General features: G+C 44.1%; 1 protein-coding gene and 1 long non-coding RNA gene across 5 annotated transcripts in view; one reads left to right on the forward strand and one right to left on the reverse strand.

The window, feature by feature from the left end:
- The window catches only part of PCP4 (Purkinje cell protein 4), a 114,506-nt gene extending 95,154 nt beyond the window's left edge, over window positions 1-19,352 (forward strand). For all 4 annotated transcript variants that reach the window (XM_053310565.1, XM_053310566.1, XM_053310564.1 and 1 more), the window contains exon 3: window positions 18,997-19,352. In XM_053310565.1, coding sequence (XP_053166540.1) covers window positions 18,997-19,124 — 128 coding nt within the window. In that variant the 3' untranslated portion in view covers window positions 19,125-19,352. The remainder of the gene's footprint in view (window positions 1-18,996) is intronic.
- On the reverse strand, window positions 1,690-10,347 carry LOC128351231 (uncharacterized). Its single transcript, XR_008319655.1, has 3 exons — window positions 9,698-10,347; window positions 7,104-7,353; window positions 1,690-2,753 (listed from the first exon to the last, which is right to left on the reverse strand). It is a non-coding gene; the product is annotated as an uncharacterized LOC128351231 (long non-coding RNA).
- Window positions 19,353-23,726: the final 4,374 nt, after the last annotated feature.

Consider the following 23,726-nt stretch of genomic DNA (forward strand, 5'->3'; position numbering starts at 1 on the left):
AGGTGGTGTAAAAATGTAACAACAGAATAAATAATGGAGGATGAGGAGCAGAAGATAGTAAGCAGGTGTGTACAGGTGTGGTACTATTTAAGAAAGTGCTTTGTAGGATGAAATCTATCAAGCATTATTTCTGTACTATATCTATTCTTTTTAAAAGGACTTTAGTAAGATCAGCTCTAGATAGACTGCCTTTAGTTAGAGTGTGACGTAAGGCTACAATGTTTAAAGACCTGTCAAATGACAACTCAGAGAAATGCTATATATCAAGGTTTCTTAACTGTGGCCCTCCAGATGTTGTTGGACTACAACTCCCATCATCCCCAGATATGGCCTTTGTGGCTGAGGATGATGGGAGTTATAGTCCAACAACATCTGGGGGCCCAAGGTTAAGAAACTCTACGAAATTCTCAACTAATTGTATTATGTTAGTACACAGGGGTCATTTGAAACTGCCATCTTTCTTTTGCAAGGTGGAGGCAGAGCATCAAGCAGTTCTCCTCTTTCCTGCAGAATTATTTATGTGCAAAATGTGACTTTTTGCCAATACTTCCCTAGAGGCTACTGCTATAGCAAGTCTCCTCTCTTAGGTCTCTGTTTGCTGATTGATGTGTTTGCTTTTGATTCCTTTAGGGTGTGTGGTTTTTTGAAACACCAGTCTGTTGGTTCCTTATGTCATATGTCTTCATACAAATGCTAGGGTCTCTTCAGTCCAGCACATCTGCTTTTATTTTAATGGAGTGACACTGGAAATGGCCAGATGTTAGTGTTCATGTCTCTCCTGCCCTCACTCCAGCAGTACTGATATATAATGATGGTTAGATCCCAACCAATAATTCTAACCATACTAAAATTTCTGAAATCATTGCAAGGAGTAGCAATACATTGTTGGTTAAACAGCTTTGTATTAACATTTAAAAACTGGAGCATTCATCATCATATCAGGAAAAAAATCAATACCTCTCTAGTGCATTCGTACTTTAAAATGTAATATTATACGTGGATTTTATTACTATGTTTCTTTCTCATATTTATACGAATATACTCCATGTCATATGTAAAATATAATGTTCTCTCTTTCATTAATACAACAAGAAAGAAAAGATTAATCATATACTTCAAAGGCATGAACTGAAATAACATTTTAATTATCATAGCAAAGCAACCATCATACTACACATCAAAACTTCTTTCAGTACATTTAGATAAGAACATTGCATTGCCAAAGTAAAGGTCAAACACAAGGGAATTTGGATTGCCTAATACAGACATCTCTTTTTGATCAAGGAATAATTTGCAGTTTAAACGACAGAGGTTAATTCTTTCTCTTCCTTAGGTATATCAAATAATTCTATGTAGTGCTGAGAGGAAATAGTTGTGTGTTTTAGTCTGGCTGTGTTTTATTCAAATACAGTGAATAAATTGTGCACTTTCCCTGAAGTGCAATCCAGACTCTGTCCTCCTTCTTGTCCCTTAGTCCAAAGATGGCCAGCTCAGGCTCTCCTGCTGTTCTTGTAGTACAACTCCCATCATTCCTAAATACAATAAATTGTAGATTATGTCTCATATCAGCTGTTAACTTCATTCACTGGCCACTCCACTTTAGACTAAGAGAAACCCTGTGCAGGCCTGTGGTAGGAACTGTTAATGAAACTGCTCCGGGGTGATTGGCAAACATCCCTAAATGCGTTCGTGCTTTGTGTGGGGAATTAGTGGTCTGGGGGTGGAACAGGCCCACGCCAGAATAATTTTTGTGCAAAGTTCTGGTTCCAGGGAAATGAACTGACAGAAAGGTTGAAGTTCAAAACAAATTAAGGTTTTATTTGAGGGTTTAGGGGTACAGCAGAATAAGAGAATTGATTAAAGCAATATTATTACTACAAATACATTGCAAAGGTTAATCAGATACTAGCAAAGAGGCAATTTAGCTTGGTGTCCGAATTAAATGACTTCCAGGCTGGCTAGAGAAAAGAAGGCTTTAGAGAATCAGGTTTTTGGATTTAAGAAAGAGCAGGGATAGGAAGAGCCCAGAGGGGCACAGTGGTTATCATACAACCTCGTCCTTCTGTTAGTGGTGATTGGACCCTCGTGGCTCAGGCACAGCCAAAGGACCTCTTTCCTCAGAGATGGAACCAGGCAGCAGTGGAAAACCAAAAGCAGCTCGGGGGTTAGGCAGCAAGGATAATTCCGAAAGCATTCTGTTTTCATGCAGCCAGCTACTTGTAGCAGCAAGGTGAGCTGGGTAGATCAGGCCAGCAAAGAAGCCCGATCTGGAGGCTAGGAGCATGAGTGGTGCAAAGAGCAAGACATAGCCTGCTGTTATTGATGAATGATGTCGTCTATCGCCCATACAGTGGGTGATTCCACAGTGGAGACCAAATGAAGCATACTGGTTCAAGAAACCAGGACCAGTTATAGCCCAAAATGGGCCCTGAGGCAAAATACTTGCCGCTCCTACTTCCTGAGGAGGGAAATTGCAGTGTATCTCAAAAGGATCCATGGTCTTTGTTTGCTGTGGTTGAGTAGAACACAATGGCATGAATGGCAGGAACAACCTGTATGTAAATAGACTGAATGGACGTGCAAGGATAGTGTTTGTCAGGTTGGAAGGACTAGTAAACCAATCAGTAGTTTTAATGAATGCACCTCCAGTGTTCCTATTGCCCACTTATTGTTCTTTTGTGATGGTGAAGGGAGTTGCATTCACAGTGCCTTATCTGGCTTTTCTGACGAGGTGATTAGCGTTAGCTTGTTAACTGCAGAGGAGCAAAAGTAAAGGTAAATCTTCAAACCTTGAAAGTGAAGTTAACTCGCAAGCTAACTTGGGTCTGTTTAGACATTCCCTAATATAGGGAAAGGAGCGAGGCTAATTCCCTTTCAATTTATTTGGCAGCTGTTGAATCTGGGGGTGATTGTCCCACTGCCTGCTAAGTGACTTGTCCCCAATATGCCATCAAACAGGAGCCCACAATCCCGTGAGGCTCCTGAGCATGTTAAGAGTGGGAGCCAAAAGCTTGTAGTCCCAAACATATGCAAAGAGGATTTTGGGAGCCTGCAGAATGGCAGTGCTGGCAACAGAACCTTGCCAGAAAGGTGTATATAACTGTATATAAATTACTTATTACCAATACCTGTGAATTCAGAATTCAGTCATCAAGGACAAATAAAGTAGTCAAGAAGACAAAGTAGCCACCATCTCCCTCACCTAGGGGAATTGCTCAGTCATATTGAAAGTTATGAGTAGAGTCTGCAAGATATATTTCTTGAGCATTCTTATGTAAGTCTTGATATACTCAGCATATCAAATTCCTGAAAGTACTATCACTAGATTCTAGATCTTTTAGTATTCTGGGTTCCAAGTGAATGCCAAATCTAATTTTACATTCTTGAATGCAACTATTTCCTTAGAGATTTCCTAAGTGGTGCCTGAACGTCTAAGTTATTAATGTCATGAGAGGAGGAAGCTATTCATGATAGTGATGTAGAGAGTACACTTCTTTCAGCACATATTATGCTTCTGAAGAGTTCATGTGAATATTGTTCCATTATGAGAGGTCATGAGATGAGATGGCCTTTTAAAAAGACAACAGGCTAAGATTCAACTATAGTTAAGCACTGCAGAATCTCATTGATTTCGATGGAAGAAGTAAGCCAGGGCTTTTCAACTTTTGTTGAAAAAGTATGTGTTGCACTTTTGCAAGTACCATATTTACCCAAACAGAAGATGACTCTGAACGTAAGATTACCCCCCTTTAAAAGTACAGGTTAAATACTAGTTAGACTGTATTTACTGCCAAGGAAGAGGACTCTGAATTTAAGATGATCCACCAATTTCTAACATCAAAGAACTTGAGGGGGAACCTAGTATTGGATTTGCAGTACTGCTGCCACTAAAGATGGGTATTGTGTATAAAAGTAGGTAGCTTGTCCTTGCATTAAGGGAGAAGCTTCCCTCGCTGCAAAGACAGCTGTGTTGTCCCTGCCTTCTGCTTTGCTGTTCCACTTTTCACTGTCCTTGTCCAATCTGTGCCTCTTTTGAAGACTGCACAACCACAACTTGCCCATGATGGGAGAAGAAATGATCTTGTGGTAGCAAGAATGACTTGTCGTTTTTATTAAGCAGGGTCTGCCCTGGTTGCATATGAATGGGAGACGACATGCCTGAGCACTGTAAAATATTCCCCTTAGGGGATGGGGCCACTCTGGGAAGAGCATCTGTGTGCTTGCATGCAGAAGGTTCCAAGTTCCCTCCCTGGCAATCTCCAAGATAGGGCTGAGAGAGACTCTTGCCTGAAACTTTGGAGAAGCCGCTGCCAGTCTGTGTAGACAACACTGAGCTAGATGGACCAATGGTCTGACTTCGTATATGGCAGCTTTCCCATGTTCCCTCTGCAGTCTTCAAAAAGAGGATCCTGGTTTTCTGTTCTGGTCAAATGTGGTTTAACCACTAGGGATGTGTGAATCAATTCAAATTGATTTGACTCAAATCTAAGCGATCTGAGTGAATTGAATCACCTCTAAAAAGGGTAATTCAAATCAATTTGGGAACCATTTTGGTGCCTTTTAAAAACCATTTAGGCACCCTGATGGGTTTTTAAAAGGTACCAAAACAGGGTCAAGTTGATTCAGATCAAACTCACCCTGTTTCAAACCGATTCAAATTTGAATCAAATTGGGCAGATTCAATTCAAATTCGAATCATTTCGCAAAGTTCTATTTGTGCACATCCCTATTAACCACAGCAGTTGACCAAGATTGCCCAGGAAATCTGCATTCTTGTAACCAGCTCTGCAAGGCTCAGCAATCCTGGTTAATTCTGTAACCAGTATAGCCATAATTGTGAGAATGCAATCTTAGAACAAAAACAGGGCTCCCTGGGGAAAATAAAGCTTTTATTTTAAGCTTTATTTAATGCTACCAGAGGTAACTCTACCTCTGAATCAAGTCTAAGCACTATGGTTAAATTCTAGGCGCTATGGCTTTCTGGCGCCTGGGATTTGTCAGGACCTGCATTATCACATAGATACATGGAGAATGGAGGAGAGGAACTCCATATATACTTAGGGTACAATATCTACAAGAAAATTTGATGAAGAATGCAAGAGGTTTGGCTGAAACATGGGACCAAGATATTAGTTGTAGTATGTGATGCAATTCCAGTCTCCAAAACAGGCCACTAAAGCAGCTCTACTCAGGAGCGTATCTAGGGGTAGGGCAGACAGGACACGTGCCCCGGGAGCCACTTGAAGGGGGGCACCATTTTGTAAAATTAATTTTTTTAAAAAAATTGCTGCCAAAAACAAAATGGCCACCGTGCATGCTAAAATGGCCTCTGTGAGGCTCTAGGTCATGCCAGGCTTTGCAGAGGCCATTTGAGCATGCACGGTGGCCATTTTGTTTTCAGTGGCCTTTAAAAAAAAAAAGATTATTTTTTAAAACGGCCACTGCACATGCTCAAATGGTCCCTGCGAGGCCCTAGAGGCCAGCGGGGTGAGGGGGAATCTTTGCAACCCCCCCAGCCTTTAGGAAGCCCCCCAAAGGGGCTACGGGTAAAAATAATAATAATAATAATAATTTAATATAAGACACTGTACACATATTCAGATTGGCACTATGTACAGAGAATCAGGGCTTGTGAATACTGAGCTGACGCTTGAGCTAGGATTGTATTCATTTGCTCTTACTTTGCTTCTTGTGATAAGTGAGTTAAATGTGATGTCTTGCTAATATGGCTATTAATGGTGAGTTTGTCTTTGAATCAGTGTGAAACCCTTAATATTAAGGCCCACTGGGAGTTTCTTGCTCTCTTTCTCTCATTTTAACGGTCTTTCTGAAAGACTAGAATATATTCCAAGCAGTGACACAGTTTACTCTGCATATCCTTTAATTATTTACAGAGTATCTGGGAAAAGTCAAATTCTCCATTGATTTTTAAAACTTATGTAATGGTGATGCTACAATGCATAGTAGAGAATTAGACAGGCACTTCTGTTTAGTTTTCCAAGTACATCTCCACATAGTATTTGGGTATTTCATGAGCCCCAGCATACAGAAATTTGTAGTTTTCCAGCATTTTTTGGTCTGGCTAAGTCCACTGCTAAATAGTTTTTGAAATATTAAAAGATTAACGAGCTTGACTTGTATTTTTCAGCTGATATTATGGTAAAGTTATCTGAAAGATGGGTGTCAGATGCTTGGACAGGGGGCTCAATTTCAGTGTTTGCCCTAGGCGCTATTTTCCCTAGATACGCCTCTGGCTCCACTTACTGATTCATTTGGTCTTTGCACATGCTCAATGCCAGCTGCCTGGGTGGGACAATATATGGGACAAAATATGGCAAATAATCAATTGCTCAAAGTGCTTTTTCATATTGGCACCAAAACTCATGTTTTGGTACCAATAAGTTTATATCTTTCTGTTATAGTACACAGAGGAAGAATGAGTTAGTACTGTAAGTACTGTAAGTTAGTACTGTAATTTCATCCCAATTTTCACTTCTCAAAAACGTCTGGGGTGTGTGTGTGTATGGGGGGACACGGACTTTTGAAAGCTGGTTTGTATAAGCACACAAGCACAGGATTATTTGGTATTCATGACTCTAGAGGAATGGTGACTGCTTTTCATTTACTAGCATTGCTATCATTTATTTCAGTTCCGACTTGGAAAGTAAGTCAAGGAATTAGCTGAAGGATTGGTCATGAGTAATTACACTTGCAGTACTTATCTCAGGAGCTTACTCACCATCCATCCAGCTCTTTTTACTGATTGTGCTGTGTAGGAACACATTAAAAAGCCAACATATTTATTCTGCAACGGGACTGAATATCTCATTTCCTTCTGCAATTATATAATTTGCATTGAGGTGCTGGGTGCTGAAATAGGGCGAACCAATTAGGGCAACTAATTTAGCCATGATTTACATTTTTTGTTTCCTTCAGCATCTCATCTTCAGCATGTTGTAGATATTGCATGAATAACTAATAGGTGTCGTTCCCTCCCCCCCGCTGCAATGAATATATATTTAAGTGCAGCCTTCCCAAGCATGCAAAATACTTCATAAGCACAAGCACATTTAGCTCTACATGTAACCTTCATTTTGACTGACCTCTTTTTCGGACATAGAATTCTATGTCAGGATCATGTAGCTGTTTCAGAGCTCTGCTTAGGAGATAGTTTTTTTTTTATGATTTTGCACAAGTAACACTTTTGAGAAACAATTGTTCCGAGGAATGTACAAGTGCAGCTCTGGGTTTGGAATTGAGGGTGGTTGGATGTTATTTTGGACCACAGCACAGGTTCAAGTCCCTACTGATGGTATAGAACCAAAAAAGGAAAGGTTGACAGCAGGCTTCTGTCTTTTGAAAAAAGAAGAGAGAGACAAGTTCAGGAACAAAATCATATTAACAATGGAATTATAGACAAGATATAAGGACTTCATAAGCAAGTCAATAGGTAGTAAGGATACTTCAGCTGTAATCCTATGCACACTTTCTTAACAGTAAGCCTCACTGGAGATACTGGAATTTTCTTCTGAATAAACCTGAATAGGATTGTACTACTTGGTTGGAGTTAGACCACCAAAGCAGGGCAAAAGGGTGCCCAACACAAGCAGTGCGATAATTAGTGCTTAAAAATTATCTCCACAATAAGGTGTGTATGGTCGCTGCCGGCCCTTTCATGAGGTGAAATGAGTGGTTACCTCAGATGGCAGGAGAGCAATGCCACTTCACCCTCTATCACAACAGATGACAGAGGGTGAGGTGCCTTTTCTTTTTTTCTTCCTCAGTCATGTCTCTTCTCCCTGCCCACTACACCAGGGTACCAAATGCTGCATCTGTTCCTAGAGTGGCTCCTCCATCTCCACTTTCCTCCTTCGAGGAGAAGAGAAGAACGTGATAGGCTAGAACAGTGTTTCTCAAACTTTTTGGAGTCAAGGACCGCTAAATTCTTCGTGCAGAGTTTCAAGGACCGCTACATTCTTCATGCGCAGTTTCCCGGACCAGCAGTTAGTAAAGGGGTTTCAAGTCTGTCTGTCTGTCTGTCTATCAGACTTCTATACTGCCCAAAACTTGCATCTCTGGGCAGTTTAGAATGAAAATAATATAAGCATTAAAATAATTAAATTTGGAATCTTTTGCAAACATGGAATATTAGGGGTTCTTAACCTTGGGTCCCTCAGTTAAACTCCCATAACCCCCAACAACAATGGCATTTGGCCATTATGGCTGGGGATTATGGGAGTAGAAGTCCACCAATGTCTGGGTACCCAAGGTTGAGAACCCCTGAATCTAAAAGCCTGGGTGAACAAATTTGTCTCCAGTATGTCTGGAGTGGAGGTGCTTGTGATTACTCAATGGAGAGGGGATGTTGGGCCATTAGAAAAATTCAAAAGCTACATGGGGCCAATGAAAACAACATACAAGCAAGCCCCACTGATGCAAGAGGGAAACAGCGTTCCCTCTCAAGGCGCCTCGACCACAACAGGCAGCTGGGTTTCAATCAACCAACCTTTGGCTGCAAACAATGAGCATGCAAGAACCAGCAGCCCTTCAAGTGGCGCCCACTGCCATACTTTTTCCTCCATGCCCCCGCATCACATACAGTTTGAAGCTGTAAAGATAGGGAATAAGATAGCTGTAGGAAGATCTCAGCAGCACGTGGAGGCAAGGCACAAGAAGGGTCCCATGCCTCCGTGATACTCTTCCTCTTCCGTGCCATGTGCAAAATTGAGTAAGTGAGTGCCTTGATTTCAGTTGGGGGGGGGTTGACTCCCAGTCAGGGACCAGCACTCAACCCTTCGGGGACCGGCAGCGGTCCAGGGACCGGTGGTTGAGAAACACTGGGCTAGAACACCTCCCCACCACTCTCCTCTGCTCCACTTCCTCTGCCCCACTTCCTCTTCCTGCATCAGGTTTAGTGGTGGTGGAGCAGAGACTACTAGCCCTGGCAGCCCCTCTGCACCCCTTACAGAACCTTCACAGGTTGGATCCGGAGGGGGCAGGCTTTGAAAGGGGCATGGAGAGAGAAAGAGAGGCTATCGAGATCCTCTTTCCCTCACCCTGCATGTCCTTTATAACTTGCAAGGATTAAACTAGGAGCTCCTGAGCTGACCCTTTAGGCTTTGCAAGGGATGCAGGGCAAGAAGAAGAGGCTGCAAGCAGCTTTCTCTCTTCAACCCTGCCCTCTTTAAAGACTGCAAGTGGGGTTGGCAGAGCAAGGTGGCACTGGGCCACTCCTGTGTTTGCTTATTTTAATGAAGCAACAGGAGTGATTTCCCCATTACTGTACAATTATTTGGCTGTAGTTCTGATGCAGAATAACTGAACATGCATAATAGAAGTGGAAATCTGAAAGGGAAAAGACTATTCACTCAATTTTCCTGATTCCTAACTGCAGCTGCTCTAGCAATCAAGAACATTTTGCACTCTTAAAAAACCCCCCAAAAACTACATTTGTGCAATTGCTGATGTGCACACATCCTTTCACATGTTGCTTTTCCCCTTCTAAAACAGTTCTAAAAGCTTTTGTTTGGGGGAGGGATAGGCAGTATGTTTTTCATAATGGACACTATCCAATAAGCACCCACAACAGTAGCACCAAAGGATATATATGTCTATTAAGGCAATTCTGGTTACTCCGATAAGAGCTAATTTTTGCTTTTTCCAGGTACTACCAGAAACAGTACACAACACTACATACCTGTTTCAAGAGAAATAATGGGAGGATTTTTTTTAAAAAAATGTGTATGCCATGGGTAATGACTGCTGCACAATGACTGCCTCTATGCAGGAAGCTTGACTTCAGTCGTGTTGTAGTGATTTATGGTAGCTGGGAAAAGGACATTGATGAGAAATCGTCATAAAAGTCAATCATTCTTGCTAGCCTTTAAGTAACTGCAGACGTTTCCCCCAGTAAACTACCCCAAAGGCTTAATGCATGTAGGTTAGCCAGAAAATCTGCCAGAACAGAAAGGAAGGTTTCATTCCTTTGCTCATTCATGTAATAGTTTGCTTCACACTTCCATGCACAGTTTGTTTTGGTTACTCGTTATTAAGGGAAAGGATTAATTATATTTGTGTACTGGCAATATTGTTTGGTCTTTTTTAAACATTCCCTCCAGATTTTAATTACATGAAATGCCAAATTGGGTTTTTTCCCCTGGATTTTATTGGGGAAGACTTGAAGCTGTCACATCAAAAGACTTTTTGCAAGAAGGGTGGTATTTTTGAGTGTTGTTGCCATGTCTTTTTCTTTCTGTATGTACATATTTTGAAAACAGGGGTCCTGACTTGACCACAATCTGCAACTCTCCTGAAGCCCAGTTCATACAAATACTCTGCAGTGTAGTAGCTGCTTAAACAGGTGTCACACATACAGGTGGCAACACGTGGAAAGATGTTTGTCTAAAGTTGCACCCTACATGGTTGCACATCTTTCTACTATACAATTGCAAACTGCAACGGTAGGTTCAGGACCATCAAAAATATGCAAATAGGTTATGGAATTCACTACCAAAACAGGGCTTGAGAAATCCCAGGCACTTGGGAGCCAGGGCCCCTGGAAATTTAACTATGGCAGCTAGCATATTTATATATAGTGTTATTCCATAACATCTTGAGGTGGTTCTCATGAGCAGTGGGAAGCGCCTAAGTGGGATTAGATGAGCACACCGGCAGCCCCACATGACTGTCAGCTCCATCACAAAGCCAGTGGGGGCTGCAGGGATCGGGGGCTGCGTGGCCCCCGGAAGTTCCAGGATGCCCCACGCAATTGCACGGGGCATCCTGGAGAGACCCCCAGGGGCAGGAGGCTTGTTTCAGCCTCCCAGCAGGGGTCTCCTTGTGTGTTGCTGTGGTATGGAGCCGCGGCACGGCAATACAGAACTAAATAGACGGTGGTAGCGGAGCGCTCACTCCGCTAACCTCGTCTAAGAGGAGGGCTACTTAAGTGGGCTACCTGCTTTGTGGAAACTGGGCTTGCCTGCAAGCCCAGTGGTTCTCACGCTCTCCCAAAAGTGGGCTAGGCTCCCTTAGCCCGCTTTTGGCCGATTGTGAGAATAGTCTCCTTGTATTTGTCCCAGGCAGCCCTATTTCTGTTCTAAGTGTATTATTGTAAAGAGGATAAAGAGCAACCAATTTACTCTCCCCATTCCCATGCCCATTTCTAAGTCATGTAATTTTCCCCCAAGTGTCCATTGCCTGGCTCCTAAATTTTGGGGCTAGCTCCTAGATCCAAAGAAAATGTGTTGAGGCCTGTGCTAAAATATGTAGTAGTGGACAATAGCAACTTGGTGGGGGAGTATTTAATTTTAAGGATTAAAAAAATACATGGAGGACTTTCTACCAACAAGTATTAGTCATGTAAATGGAACTCTGTGCAGGAGACCCTCTTTATTTGTGGGTCACGGTTTCCTTTATATGCAGATGGGTCTTAGAGACCCAGTTTCTTTATCCACGGCAGGAAATATAGGCAAATTTTGCCTATCCAAAGTTCTTAAGTGGCTGGAAATGATGTCTGTCGGCTGCCATTTTGAAGCTCAGAGCCATTTTATGGGTCTTTTAATAATAGATAAATAATAGTATAATATTCTTTAAAGTGAAAAATAGGAGGATTTGGGAGGCATTCCTGGAGATCTGGAGAGCAAGGTACTGTGTTTTCCTGCTCTTATTTCTGCCTCCACACTGCTTTTTTAGCATTTTTTTCAGATCTTAACCCCAGGATTCCCATAGAGGTAAGTTTTCTTTATTCACGCTTTCCGTATCCACATCAATTGGCAGGAAGGGAACCCCAGGAATAAAGAGGGCCTCCTGTATATAGCTGCAGCCTCCTGGTTGGGGGTCTACTTGTGTGTCGCTGCATGCTGTGGTGACACACAAGCAAAAAAAATGAGGTTAATGGAGTGTTTGCTCCATTAACCTCATTTAAGGGGAGGGGAAATTAGGTGGACTAGACGACTTGGGAGCCCCAGGCTCGCCTGCGAGCTTGGTGGTTCCCACGATCACTGGAAAGTGACCTAAGCTCCCTTAGCCCACTTCCCAGTGATCGTGGGAATGGCCTCAATGCTTACATCAACCAAGTAAATGCAGCCAATGATGGAACAAATTGGGATTGGAGGCAGGCAGGCATGCAGTTTAGTCATGTGCACGGACTGGTTCGGACGCCATTCTAAAGGCCTCCAGACCGGTCCGGACACGGGGTGGTTTTGGTTCGGGTGGGGGGTTCCAATAAAAACAGGGGGGGCTTTACTCACCCCTTCCATCATAGTAACCATAATTCTTGTAGTAATCGGGCGGCAGGGTGCCGCCGGCTTCAATCTCTGCTGGCGCGGCTCGGGCTCCTCCATTCCTATACGTAACGGGGTGACAGGATCGCTCCCAGTTCCTGCCGCCCCCTTCAAGCTAAGCCCCCTCGGCTGGCGGCCGCCCCCTGCAGCTTTCCAGATGTCCCCTGCCGCCCCCTTCTTGCCAAATATCTCCCCATCTCAAGGGGTCGGCAGGAGAACTCTCCTGCCGTCCCCGTTTGCTTTGCCGCTGAGTTGCAAATGGCTTCTAGGCTCCCACACGCGCACGAAAGGCTTCCTAGAAGCCATTTGCAACTCAGCGGCAAAGCGAACGGGGACGGCAGGAGAGTTCTCCTGCCGACCCCTTGAGATGGGGAGATATTTGGCAAGAAAAGGGCGGCAGGGGACATCTGGAAAGCTGCAGGGGGCGGCCGCCAGCCGAGGGGGCTTAGCTTGAAGGGGGCGGCAGGGACTGGGAGCGATCCTGCCGCCCCGTTACGTATAGGAATGGAGGAGCCTGAGCCACGCCAGCGGAGATTGAAGCCGGCGGCACCCTGCCGCCCGATTACTACAAGAATTACGGTTACTATGATGGAAGGGGTGAGTAAAGCCCCCCCTGTTTTTATTGGAACCCCCCACCCCAGTGCCGGACCGGTTCCGTGCATACCCCTAATGCAGTTTGCTAGATGTGGACTTAAGGGACCAGGTCTCACAATCAGTGAGACCCGGTTTGGGGCAGTGAGCAGCCCTGCTCACGAGCGGGCAGGGAGCCCTGGGCAGTCTGATCGGCCGCCCACACTATGGCCGGCTCCATGACGGAGCCTGGGGGGAGTGGGGGCCGCGCGGCGCGCAGGGCATACTGGGGAGACCCCCGGAGCCGGGAGGCGGCTTTTCACCTCCTGCCCGCTGTCTGCTCATGAGTAGGCACATTGCGAAGGCGCACCACGGCTACTCACGATCCTAAAAAGCAGGTTTGCTGGAGCGCTCGCTCAGCAAACCTGCTTTTTAGCAGGGGTTCTCGAGCGAGTTACCCGCTTGAGAACCACCAGGCTCGGCTGCGAGCCCCGTGGTTCTTACGGTCAACAAAAATCGGGTTAGCCTCTGCTAGCCCAATTTTTGTTGATCGTGAGAATCGCCCCAAGTTGTTGTAAGCAGTAGGAGTGGAGAGGACTGCAAAGCCTCTTCTTCATGTTTTAGTCTTCCAGCATTATAGTGGAGGAAAAGCAAATAAACAGAGTGTGCCCCCAAAAAGCTAGTCGAGAAAAGTAAGGCATACAGAGACCATGAGTTAGTTATCCTTACACCAGATGTGAATGTATATTTGATGGGCACTGCTGGGCTATATGAGAAGGTAAACCATTCAGCAAGTTGCTAAAGGTTGTCTTGTCAGCCTCAGAACCTGATTAAATGTGTCTCCTTGAAATGTCTACTCTAGACAGGTTTGGAGAAAAATGAGCCTTACTGCTCTGCAGATGCTGGTCAGTGGACATTTTTCACAACAACAGCATGCATTCATTAGATTCATGTTACAATGTTGGTGATATGGTGCAAGTTTTACTTTAATATTGTTCCCGTGAAATGCCTTGCATATGAACACTTGGGAATGTGTGATTTGTTTCCAAGTCATTTTACCAGACTGCCCTACCCCCATCTACTCTCAGAGACATAGAAGCTGTTCTTACGATCAGCCAAAACCAGCCTAAGTAAGCCAAGCCCGGTCTTGGCTGATCATAAGAACCGCCAGGATTGCGCCCAATCCCAGTGGTGCTTTGATGGCAAAGCTGCCAAAGAGACCAGCGTCTTAAACAGGGTTAAGGGTGCAAGCGCTCCTTTAGTTCCATTATTTTAAAATCATCTGTCAGCACCGACTGCTTGGAACCAGGGCTGGGAGACTGCGGGGCTTCCGCCCATCACTAGGGGGATGCCCAGAATGCACCATGCGATTTCTGGGGGCCATCATGGGATTTCTGGGGGCCAGGACAAAGCGTCCTGGCCCCCAACCCTCTGTGCTGCCTGGAGCCGCAAAGGATCATCTGGATGTGCATTCCACCATGCACCCAGCTCCTTCAACAGATCGTCAGTGGGGAAGGTAAGATTAGTAAACCTTCCTCCCTGCCCGCCCACCAAACCCTTTTCACAGATCTTGAGAAAGGGCTCTAAGTGTTAAATATAAGCAAAGCCAGGCTGAGGATATTGGGGCACCTTGTGGAGGCTCAACTTCTCTGGCCCAGTAACCTATTTCTCATCCGTTCTTACCCTCTTCCATTCAAGGGGGAAAGTGCCAGTTAGGTGGCAGGTGAGACAGATCTACACTGATCACTCAGATCTACACTGGCAAAGCGCTCTTGATGATGTGACATGGCACTGATGAGGACATTTGTCCCAAGCATTCTTGGACAAAACAACAGTTAGAATACTTGTCTATACAGTACAGCATTCTGAATTGTCAGCTTGAATGCATGTATGCTGGATGAATAAGGAATTATGTTTCAAGTTTTGCCCAGTTACTGTGCATCCTTACCCAAGTCTGTGATGCATATGATATTTATAACAGATACTCTTTTTCATTTCAGTGGATAAATTATCACCTTTTTAATTTAGTTAAATATTTGCCAACCATCTTCAAAGAACTTGTCACTAAGGGCAACTCATAATAACATTTTCAATAAATAAATCCTAGTACACAAACTTAAAACATAAACAAAACAGTCGAATCTTGCCCTTATGATATCAACATCTCATCCATGCTTTTCAAACACGGAACAATCCTGAAATACAAAATAAAGAAATTGCCCTTAATGCTAACATTGGAAAGGGTGTGTGTGTGTGTGTGTGTGTGTGTGTGTGTGTGTGTGTGTGTGTTATAAGGCAGGAAAAAGGTTGTGAAAACAATGATCTCTATTATAGATAAGGGAATTTTTTAAAAAATCTAAACTAATAAAGAGAATAAAAGGAATAAACTACATATCAAAGAAATTACGTTTAAATTACATGAATATTCAGATAAGATGAGAATATTAAATAAATTTACTAAAGATATAAAAACTAGTAAAGACAAAACTAATCCAAAATAATCAATTAAAAACATATAACATACATAAAGTAAAACTTAAATGTAGAAACAAACAACTATACTAAACATAAGTAAAAATGTACTGCAAAATGCTCACAAGCCTTCATGAATCGAAATACAAAGCTTCTCTCCAACTGACTGTTCTGTGAGGAAGCAGTCCTCATATTAAAAGTGGAGAAGACACAAGTGCAGTGAATAATTACTTAAACAACGCATGAGTAAGAAAAGAGGAGACAAGCTTTAACCCGTAGAATTCAGGTTTGCAGAGTGACAGAAAGCCAATGTAACAAAGATACGTAATAAATAAACAATGGATCAGCTGCTATTCAATATGGATAAAAAACAAACCGCATATTTAGACATGAGCCAACTAATGTAACTACAGTGACAAAATGATTATAATAATGATGTTAAGTCAAAATCTACATTAAGGCTTTCAGGGCCAAGCAGTTTAATCTCAAGATCCTTCTAGCCTCTTTTTGTAAAAGAACCCTATGTGGGCAAGAATATGTTGTAAAGACCAAAATGAAAAAATCTGCATGGTGGAGCTCTTCTCAGGTTCAGTGAGAAGAGCAGGGAAGTCTGCAGGGAAGGCGGATTTAATTAATTAACTTCCCCGCAGACGATCTCCATGCCTTCCCTGGGCAGGCAGATCGCCTGCCCAGATTACCAAGTGGCTTGCCCAGCAGAGTGCCAGGTCAGGGTGCTGGGATGTGCTGCCACCCGTCATCCTGCCGCCTGGAGCTCCAGTAATACACTTTGTGAGTGCGTGGTGCATTATTAGGATTCCCCCCCCCCATGAGTGTGCCAGCTGACACATGATCCAAAAATGAAGTTAAGGGACCGCTCGTTCCCTTAACCTCATTTTAGGGGGAGGTTACTTTGGCAGGTTTGCCACTGCATAGCCACCAGGATTGGGCCCGATCCCAGCGGTTCACACATGTGTGCAAAACTGGGCGGTTTTGCACACGCATGTGGATAGCCTCAGCTTGTTGATGTTGCAGCCAGTTTTTCACCAAAAGAGCTTTAGCGTTCTTATGGTTGATTTGCACAGAGGTTCACCAGTTCTCTTTTTTAAGGTAGTGGTGGTTCTGCATACATAAAGTAGATGGAAAAGATACTTGATGACATAAATTACAGATCCAGAATTACATGTGGCAAAATGAAACAAAGTGCATGTCTTCTGATCCACAGGATTGGTAAATTCCTTCAGTTTAGAGGTATAATGATAATACACACAATTCCCACAGGGGGGCTATTCTCACGATCTGCAAAAATTGGGCTAGGAAAGCCTAGCCCAATTTTTGCAGATCGTAAGAACCACCGGGCTCAGCTGCGAGCCCGGTGGTTCTCGAGCAGGTAACCCGCTCCTGTAGCCCTCCCCATAGCCCGGGTTTGCAGAGCGAGCACTCCGCAAACCTGGGCTATCCGGTTGTGAGTAGCCGCAGCGCAGCTCCGCAGTGCGGCTACTCGCAAGTAGACCCCCATAGGGGAGGTGAAAAGCCACCCCCCAGCTCCGGGGGTCTCCGCAGTATGCCCTGCACGCTCGCACAGGGCATACTGGGGCTTCTGGGGGCCACGCTGCCTCCGCTCCCCCCAGTCCCCGCTGGCTCCGTCACAGAGCCAGCAATGATGTGGGCGGCCAATCTGGCTGCCCAGGGCGCCCTTCCCGTTCACCGCCACAAACCAGGTCTCACTGATTGTGAGACCCGGTCCAGGGAATATGTGCCTGGGGGAAACTGGACTCAAAAATGGGGATGGGCTGTTTCACAGGAAGAGAGGTAGTGCCTTTAACAAGGGAGGTATTGCCTTTACCCCTGCTAACTTGGCGAAGAGGCACCTTTTACCATGGTGATTCTCTTTATTTAGCAGGGGGAGAGTAACTGGCCCTATCCACCCCCAGCACAGTACCTCCAGTGACTGTTGCTGGTGTCTTATCTTATGTTTCTTTTTAGATTGTGAGCCCTTTGGGGATAGGGATCCATCTTATTTATTTATTATTTCTGTATGTAAAGAGCCCTGAGCCATTTTTTGGAAGGGCGATATAGAAATCAAACAAACAAGCCAGTTAGACATATTTCTAGTGCAACTGAAAGGAATAATCACCTTGGATTGACATCCGGAGATATCTTGAACCAGAAACCTGTAGTTGAAAATTATCTTTGTAAACTTTGTGATTAAATGTCATTAATCACAAGGCGTGATTAAATGGAAGGCTACACACTGGTATAGTACAGATTATCAGAACTGACTTTCTTCTCTCATAATATATCTTACTGTTGACAGGCAACTCCGGCTCTGGCTAGTTGTATGACCAATACGGGGTACCCTCTACATATCTAATCACTCTGTAACTTAGCTGAGTCTGCAAGGAAATCACATTCAGTGGAACAATTGCATTTAATTTAAAATAAACCATAAGTTAAATTGTATCTAATATGTCTAGTGTGACAACTGTCAAATATAAGCAAAGAATTAAAATATGCAGGGTTTTTAAAAAAATAAAGAAGTGTGTATCTGTGTTCCTCAATGTTTAACCAACATATCCAAAAAGTCTACCTGATGTGAGTCAGCCTGAAGAGCAAACCGCATACTAGTGCTCCTGGAATTGATCTATATGAAATTCATGAAATTGCTCCAAATTACCTGTCCAAATGAAATAAAAGTCATCTATAAAGCAACAACAAATTAGAATGGAATCAGAGAAAGGATTAGTAATATGGTAAATATACAGACTCAAGGGATTCCATGAATAAATTGGCCACCTCTGAAGAACCCAAGGCTGCTCCTTTAATCTTTTTTTTTTAAGGCAATTAAAGGAATAATAATTTTTGAACAAACCAATTTCAGCCAATTCCAAAATAAAATGAGTAAGCAGCCTACACGCACATTTGCAATTTAAGGTCGGTATGGAATAAATTCCTTGCCTGCTATTCAGTAGCTGGGGTCAAACTGATTTTAGGACTGTGAGCTTTAGTAAGGTAAGATTTTCAACATCAGAAATCCCTGACCCCTCCAGAAAGCAGCAAAATGCAGGGTAAGTGCCCTGGGTAGGGTGGTGGTGATGCCTTTAATTGCCCACCAAGGACAGGCAGGGAGTGATGCAGGGCAGCTTGGGAAGCCCACGTGGCTACTGGGAGGATGCATGGGTGTCTGGGGATGGCAGTTCTACTCAACGCTGTGAGCGGAATGATCATCACCAGACCTCTGTGTGTCCTCCCAAAAGCCGCTCAGCTTCCCAACCTGCCCTGCATCACTCCCAAGAATCACCGCACCACCTCCACACCAATGCTGGGTGGGCAGTTAAAGGGCCCCCACCCCACCACACTACCCAGGGCACTTGCACTACATTCTACTGCCTTCGGCAGGTGGGGTGGGGGGAGATTTCCAATGTTGAAAATCCAACTTTACTGAACTGCACAGTCCTAATTGATTTCTTTATTATCAGATTAGAATATGCAAGAAAAAAGATGGTACAATTAGAGCTTTCCCTGAGAACATTTTTCAGTTAAACACAAAATCCCAATATACCATTCACCACAATAAAAAGAGACAGGTTTAATTGTTCTGCTTATACACAGCTGGTGATTTTCCCTCCTCAAATGCATCTTAATTTATGTTTGTGTGTGTTTTGTCTTGATACAGATGGTCAAAAGAAAGTTGAAGAAGAATTTGATATAGACATGGAAGCACCAGAGACAGAGAAAGCTGCAGTAGCGATACAGTCTCAGTTCAGAAAATTCCAGAAGAAAAAGTCTGGGTCCCAGTCTTAGTAGCTACCTCATGATTTCCACCATCACAATATCCTGGTCTGTCAGGAAATCAAGAAATAAAACAATCTAGATGCATGTAAAGAACTTAACACTATTTAAAACTCCATTGGCAGGTATTAAAACAATGAAGCTTGTTGTGTGGCTTAATCTCTACATTTATCTCCAGTCACATTTCTTCTGTAACCCACCATTTTACTTGATGTTAAATAAAACGTTAGGATGAAGTTACTTCAGCTGTCAACCTTGATCTGTCTTGTTATATTAACCCAACAAGCCCAGTGCTACGAATTAAAACAGCCCAGATGCCTATTTTCCTCCTCACTTAGAACTTGGAGACATAAACACAGCACCTTATTAGGGTTGTGTGTTTTGTATTTTTTCTGTTTCGATTTTACCAAATCCGAATCAACCCCATTTTGTATTTTGTCCCAAATTAAGCCTTCCGAATCACCCCAGATTTGTTTTGTATCCGAATTAATCCAAATCCGAATTGATTCAGATTAAAAAATGGGTCTCATGGCCAAAAGAGTTGGTGGGGGTTGTAGTGCCCAATGAGTGGAAGCTACCACAAAAATTTCAAAGGAATTGGGCAAATGGCTGATTTTTGGTGAATTTTTGAAGTTTGCACGTCTTTCAGGTTTTCCTCATGGGGTATAATGGAGGTTTCAGGAAAAGTATAGCTTCACGCCGGGGTGCGGGGGAGGGTGGCCCATAGTGGAGTGCGGTTGGTGATAGTGCCCAGTTGGTGCAAGGAAGCTACCGGTACCACAATTTTTTCAGAGGAATTTGGCAAAGGGCTGATTTTTAAAGAATTAATGGAGTTACGCGTCTATACCCTCATAGGGTATAATGGAGATTTCAGCAGTCCTGTAACTCCACTTGGGGGGCATTGGGGTAGCCCAGAGCAAGTGGCGGTGTAGTGCACATACGGTGCCAACCACCCACATGGGTTGCTAACCCATGAAGTACAGAGTTTTGTTGTTCTAGAGGTGTTCTGAGTGTAGATTCTCTGGTAGCATATGAGAGTGGATTCATGGTTTTTCATTAAAAATCTCATTTGCTACCAGAGAATCTAAACTCAACACCTCAGAAACAACAAAGCCCAGTATCCCAATGGGTTAGCAATCTAGGGGGGTGGTTGGCACCCTCTGTGCACTACACCATCACTCGCTCAGCACCACACTAGTGCCCCCCAAGTGCAGTTATGGGGCTGCTGAAACCACCATTATTCCCTATGGGGGGGGGGAAGCTTAAAGACACTCAAACTTCCCCAAATCACAAAAAATCAGCCCTTTGCCCTATTCCTTTGGAATCTGGGTTGTGGCAGGAACCCCTTGGGGCACTTCCACCCAACCCACTGTTCTGCCCCAGCAGACCCCTTTCTGCCCCAAAGGCACTCCAACTTTCACAATTCCTAAGAAAGCAGCCAATTCCATGGGAGTCTGGGTTGTGGCAGGCACCCCTTGGGGCACTTCCACCCAACCCACTGTTCTGCCCCAGCAGACCCTTTTCTGCCACGAAGAACATCACCAGGCAGGCAGCACACACACTGACGACAACAGCAGCAGAGCTTTGCAAAGAGCCAGGTTTCTGAAGCAGGCATCATATGCACAGCAGACTAGTAGCCAGCAGCAGCATCAAGTGTGCCCTGCCCTCCCTTCCCCATCCAAGTATTTGTCATCCACAGACAGGGCCTGAGACTTCCAGAACATGTGAAGCAGGGAATGGCAAGGATACAAAACAACATACTCCCACAAAAACAAGTTGAAAGAGTGAAGACTGATGAACAATGGCACTCAATTTTTTGGCGCCATTATTTGGGCATTTTGCGGCAGTTCGGAGCCTGTGGCACCCCAGTGCAGCAGCACCACCCATTTGTGGATTCAAGCAATATTTCAATAAAAAACCCTGATGATGCAACAACTCACTATATGACCCAATCCTCATTATTGGGGACCGGGGAGACCCGAGTTCAAATCCCCATTCAGCCATGAAACTAGCTAGGTGACCCGGGGCCGGTCACTTCTCTCTCAGCCTAACCTACTTCACAGGGTTGTTGCGAAAGAGAAACTCAAGTATGTAGTACACCGCTCTGGGCTCCTTGGAGGAAGAAGCTCATCCAGACAGGGGAGGATGTTAATTGCTAAACATCTTTATAGATCTCCAACAGTGCAAGAATGTAAGAGAAGCTTCACACATTCTAAAGAATCGGGTTCAGAAGGACAAGTGCGTCCTCTTCCCACTGGTGTAACGTGTGAAAATAACTTCCAGAGTATACAGCAAAGCACAATTTTAAGCATACTGTCAGAAGTCATAAGAATGTAAGAATAGCACTGCTAGACTAGGCTCAAGGCCCATCTAGTCCAACATGCTCTTTCACACAGTGTGGCCCACCAGATGCCTCTGAGAAACCCACAGGCAAGAGCTGAGGGCATGTCCAACTCTTGCTGTTGCTCCCTCGCAACTGGCATTTAGAGGCATCTAATCTCTGAGGCCAGACTAGTAGTGATTGTTAGACTTGTCCTACATGAATTTGTCTAAGCCCCTTTTAAAGCCAGCCAAGCTAGTGGCCATTGTCACAACCCATGGCAGAGAATTCAATAGATGAATGGAATCCATCTATTCTATTGGATGACAGGTCTATCAATGGCTACTAGTCTGATGGCTATAGGCCACCTCCAGCCTCAGAGGCAAGATGTCTCTAAATACCAATTGTAGGGGAGCAACAGCAGGAGAGAGAGTATACCCTCAGCTTCAGCCTGTGGGCTTCCCAGAGGCATCTGTTGGGGCTGTGTGAAAAAGGATGATGGACCTTGGGTCTCCAACAGGGCTTTTCTTATGTTCTTAATTATGCACTGTGTGAAAAAGTACTTCCTTCTGTTCGTCCTAAATTTTCCAACCTTCAGTTTCATGGGATGATCCCTGGTTCTAGTTTTGTCAGAGAGGGAGACAAATTTCTTTCTGTCCACCTCTCTACTCCATGCATAATTTTATTCACCTCTATCATGTCTCCCTATAATCACCTCTTTTCCAAACTGAAAAGCCCCAGATGCTGTAAACCTTGCCTCATAAGGAAGGTGCTTCAGGCCCCTGATCATCTTGGTTGCCCTCTTCTGCACCTTTTCCAGTTCTACAATGACTTCTTAAGATATGGTGCCCAAAACGGCAGTATTCCAAATGTGGCCACACCATAGATTTGTATACAGGTATAAGCATTTTTATTTTCAACCGCCTTCCTAATGATCGCTAGCCTGGAATTTGCCTGTTCCAGAGTTGCCGTGCAGAGTCGACACTTTCAATGCACCATCCACCACAAGCTCAAGATCTCCACAAGGGATCATAAGGAATGGGATTGGAAATAAAACTGCTAATATTATAATGCCCTTATACAAAATGATGGTGCAACCACAATTGGAGTACTGCATACAATTCTGGTCACCACATCTAAAAAAAGGACATTGTGGAACTGGAAAAGGTGCAGAAGAGGGCAACCAAGATGATCAGGGGCCTAGAGCACATTTCTTATGAGGCAAGGCTACAACACCTGGGGCTATTTAGTTTAGAAAAAAGGCAACTGCGGGGAGACATGATAGAGGTCTATAAAGTCATGCATGATGTGGAGAAAGTAGATAAACAGAAATTCTTCTCCCTTTCACATAACACTAGAACCAGGGGTCATCCTATGAAATTGATTGCCAGGAAATCTAGGACCAACAAATGGAAGTACTTTTTAACATAATGCATAATCAACTTGTGGAATTCTCTGCCACGAGATGTGACGGGCAACAACCTGGTTTGGGTTTGGGAAGGGTTTGGATAACTTCATAGAGGAGAGGTCTATCATTAGCTACTAGTCAGAGTGCTGTAGGTCACCTCCAGCCTAAAAGGCAGGATGCCTCTGAGTACCAGTTGCAATGGAGTAACAGCAGGAGAGAGAGCATGCCCTCAACTCCTGCCTATAGGCTTCACAGCAGCATTCTGTGAAACAGGATGCTGGACTAGATGGGCCTTGGGCCTGATCCAGCAGGGCTGTTCATATGTTCTCACTCCTGGTGAGTCACCGACAGCTCAGACCTCATCAGTGTATATTTGAAGCTGTATTTTTTTGCCCCAATATGCATCACTTTACACTTGCTTACACTGAACCATATTTGCCATTTTGTTGCCTGCTCACCCAGTTTGGAGAGATCCTTTTGGAGTTCCTCACAATCTGTTATGGATTTGAGTACCCTAAATAGTTTTGTGTCATCGGCAAATTTGGCCACTTCACTTCTTACCCCAACTTCTAGATCATGTATGAACAAGTTGAAGAACAATGGTCCCGGTACAGATCCCTGGGGGACCCCACTTCTTATTTCCCTCCATTGTGAAAACTATTTATTCCTACTCTGTTTCTTGTCCAACCAGTTACCAATCCACGCACGAACCTGTCTCCTTACCCCATGACTGCTACTCAAGAGCCTTTGGAAGGGAATTTTGTCAAAGGTTTTTTGGAAGTCGAAGTATACTGTGTCAACTGTATCACCTTTATCCACATGCTTTTTGATACTCTCATAGAACTCCAAAAGGTTAGTGAGGCAAGACTTGCCCTTGCAGAAGCCA

The sequence above is a fragment of the Hemicordylus capensis genome, chromosome 3, assembly GCF_027244095.1.
Source record: "Hemicordylus capensis ecotype Gifberg chromosome 3, rHemCap1.1.pri, whole genome shotgun sequence".
Lineage (NCBI taxonomy): Eukaryota > Metazoa > Chordata > Lepidosauria > Squamata > Cordylidae > Hemicordylus > Hemicordylus capensis.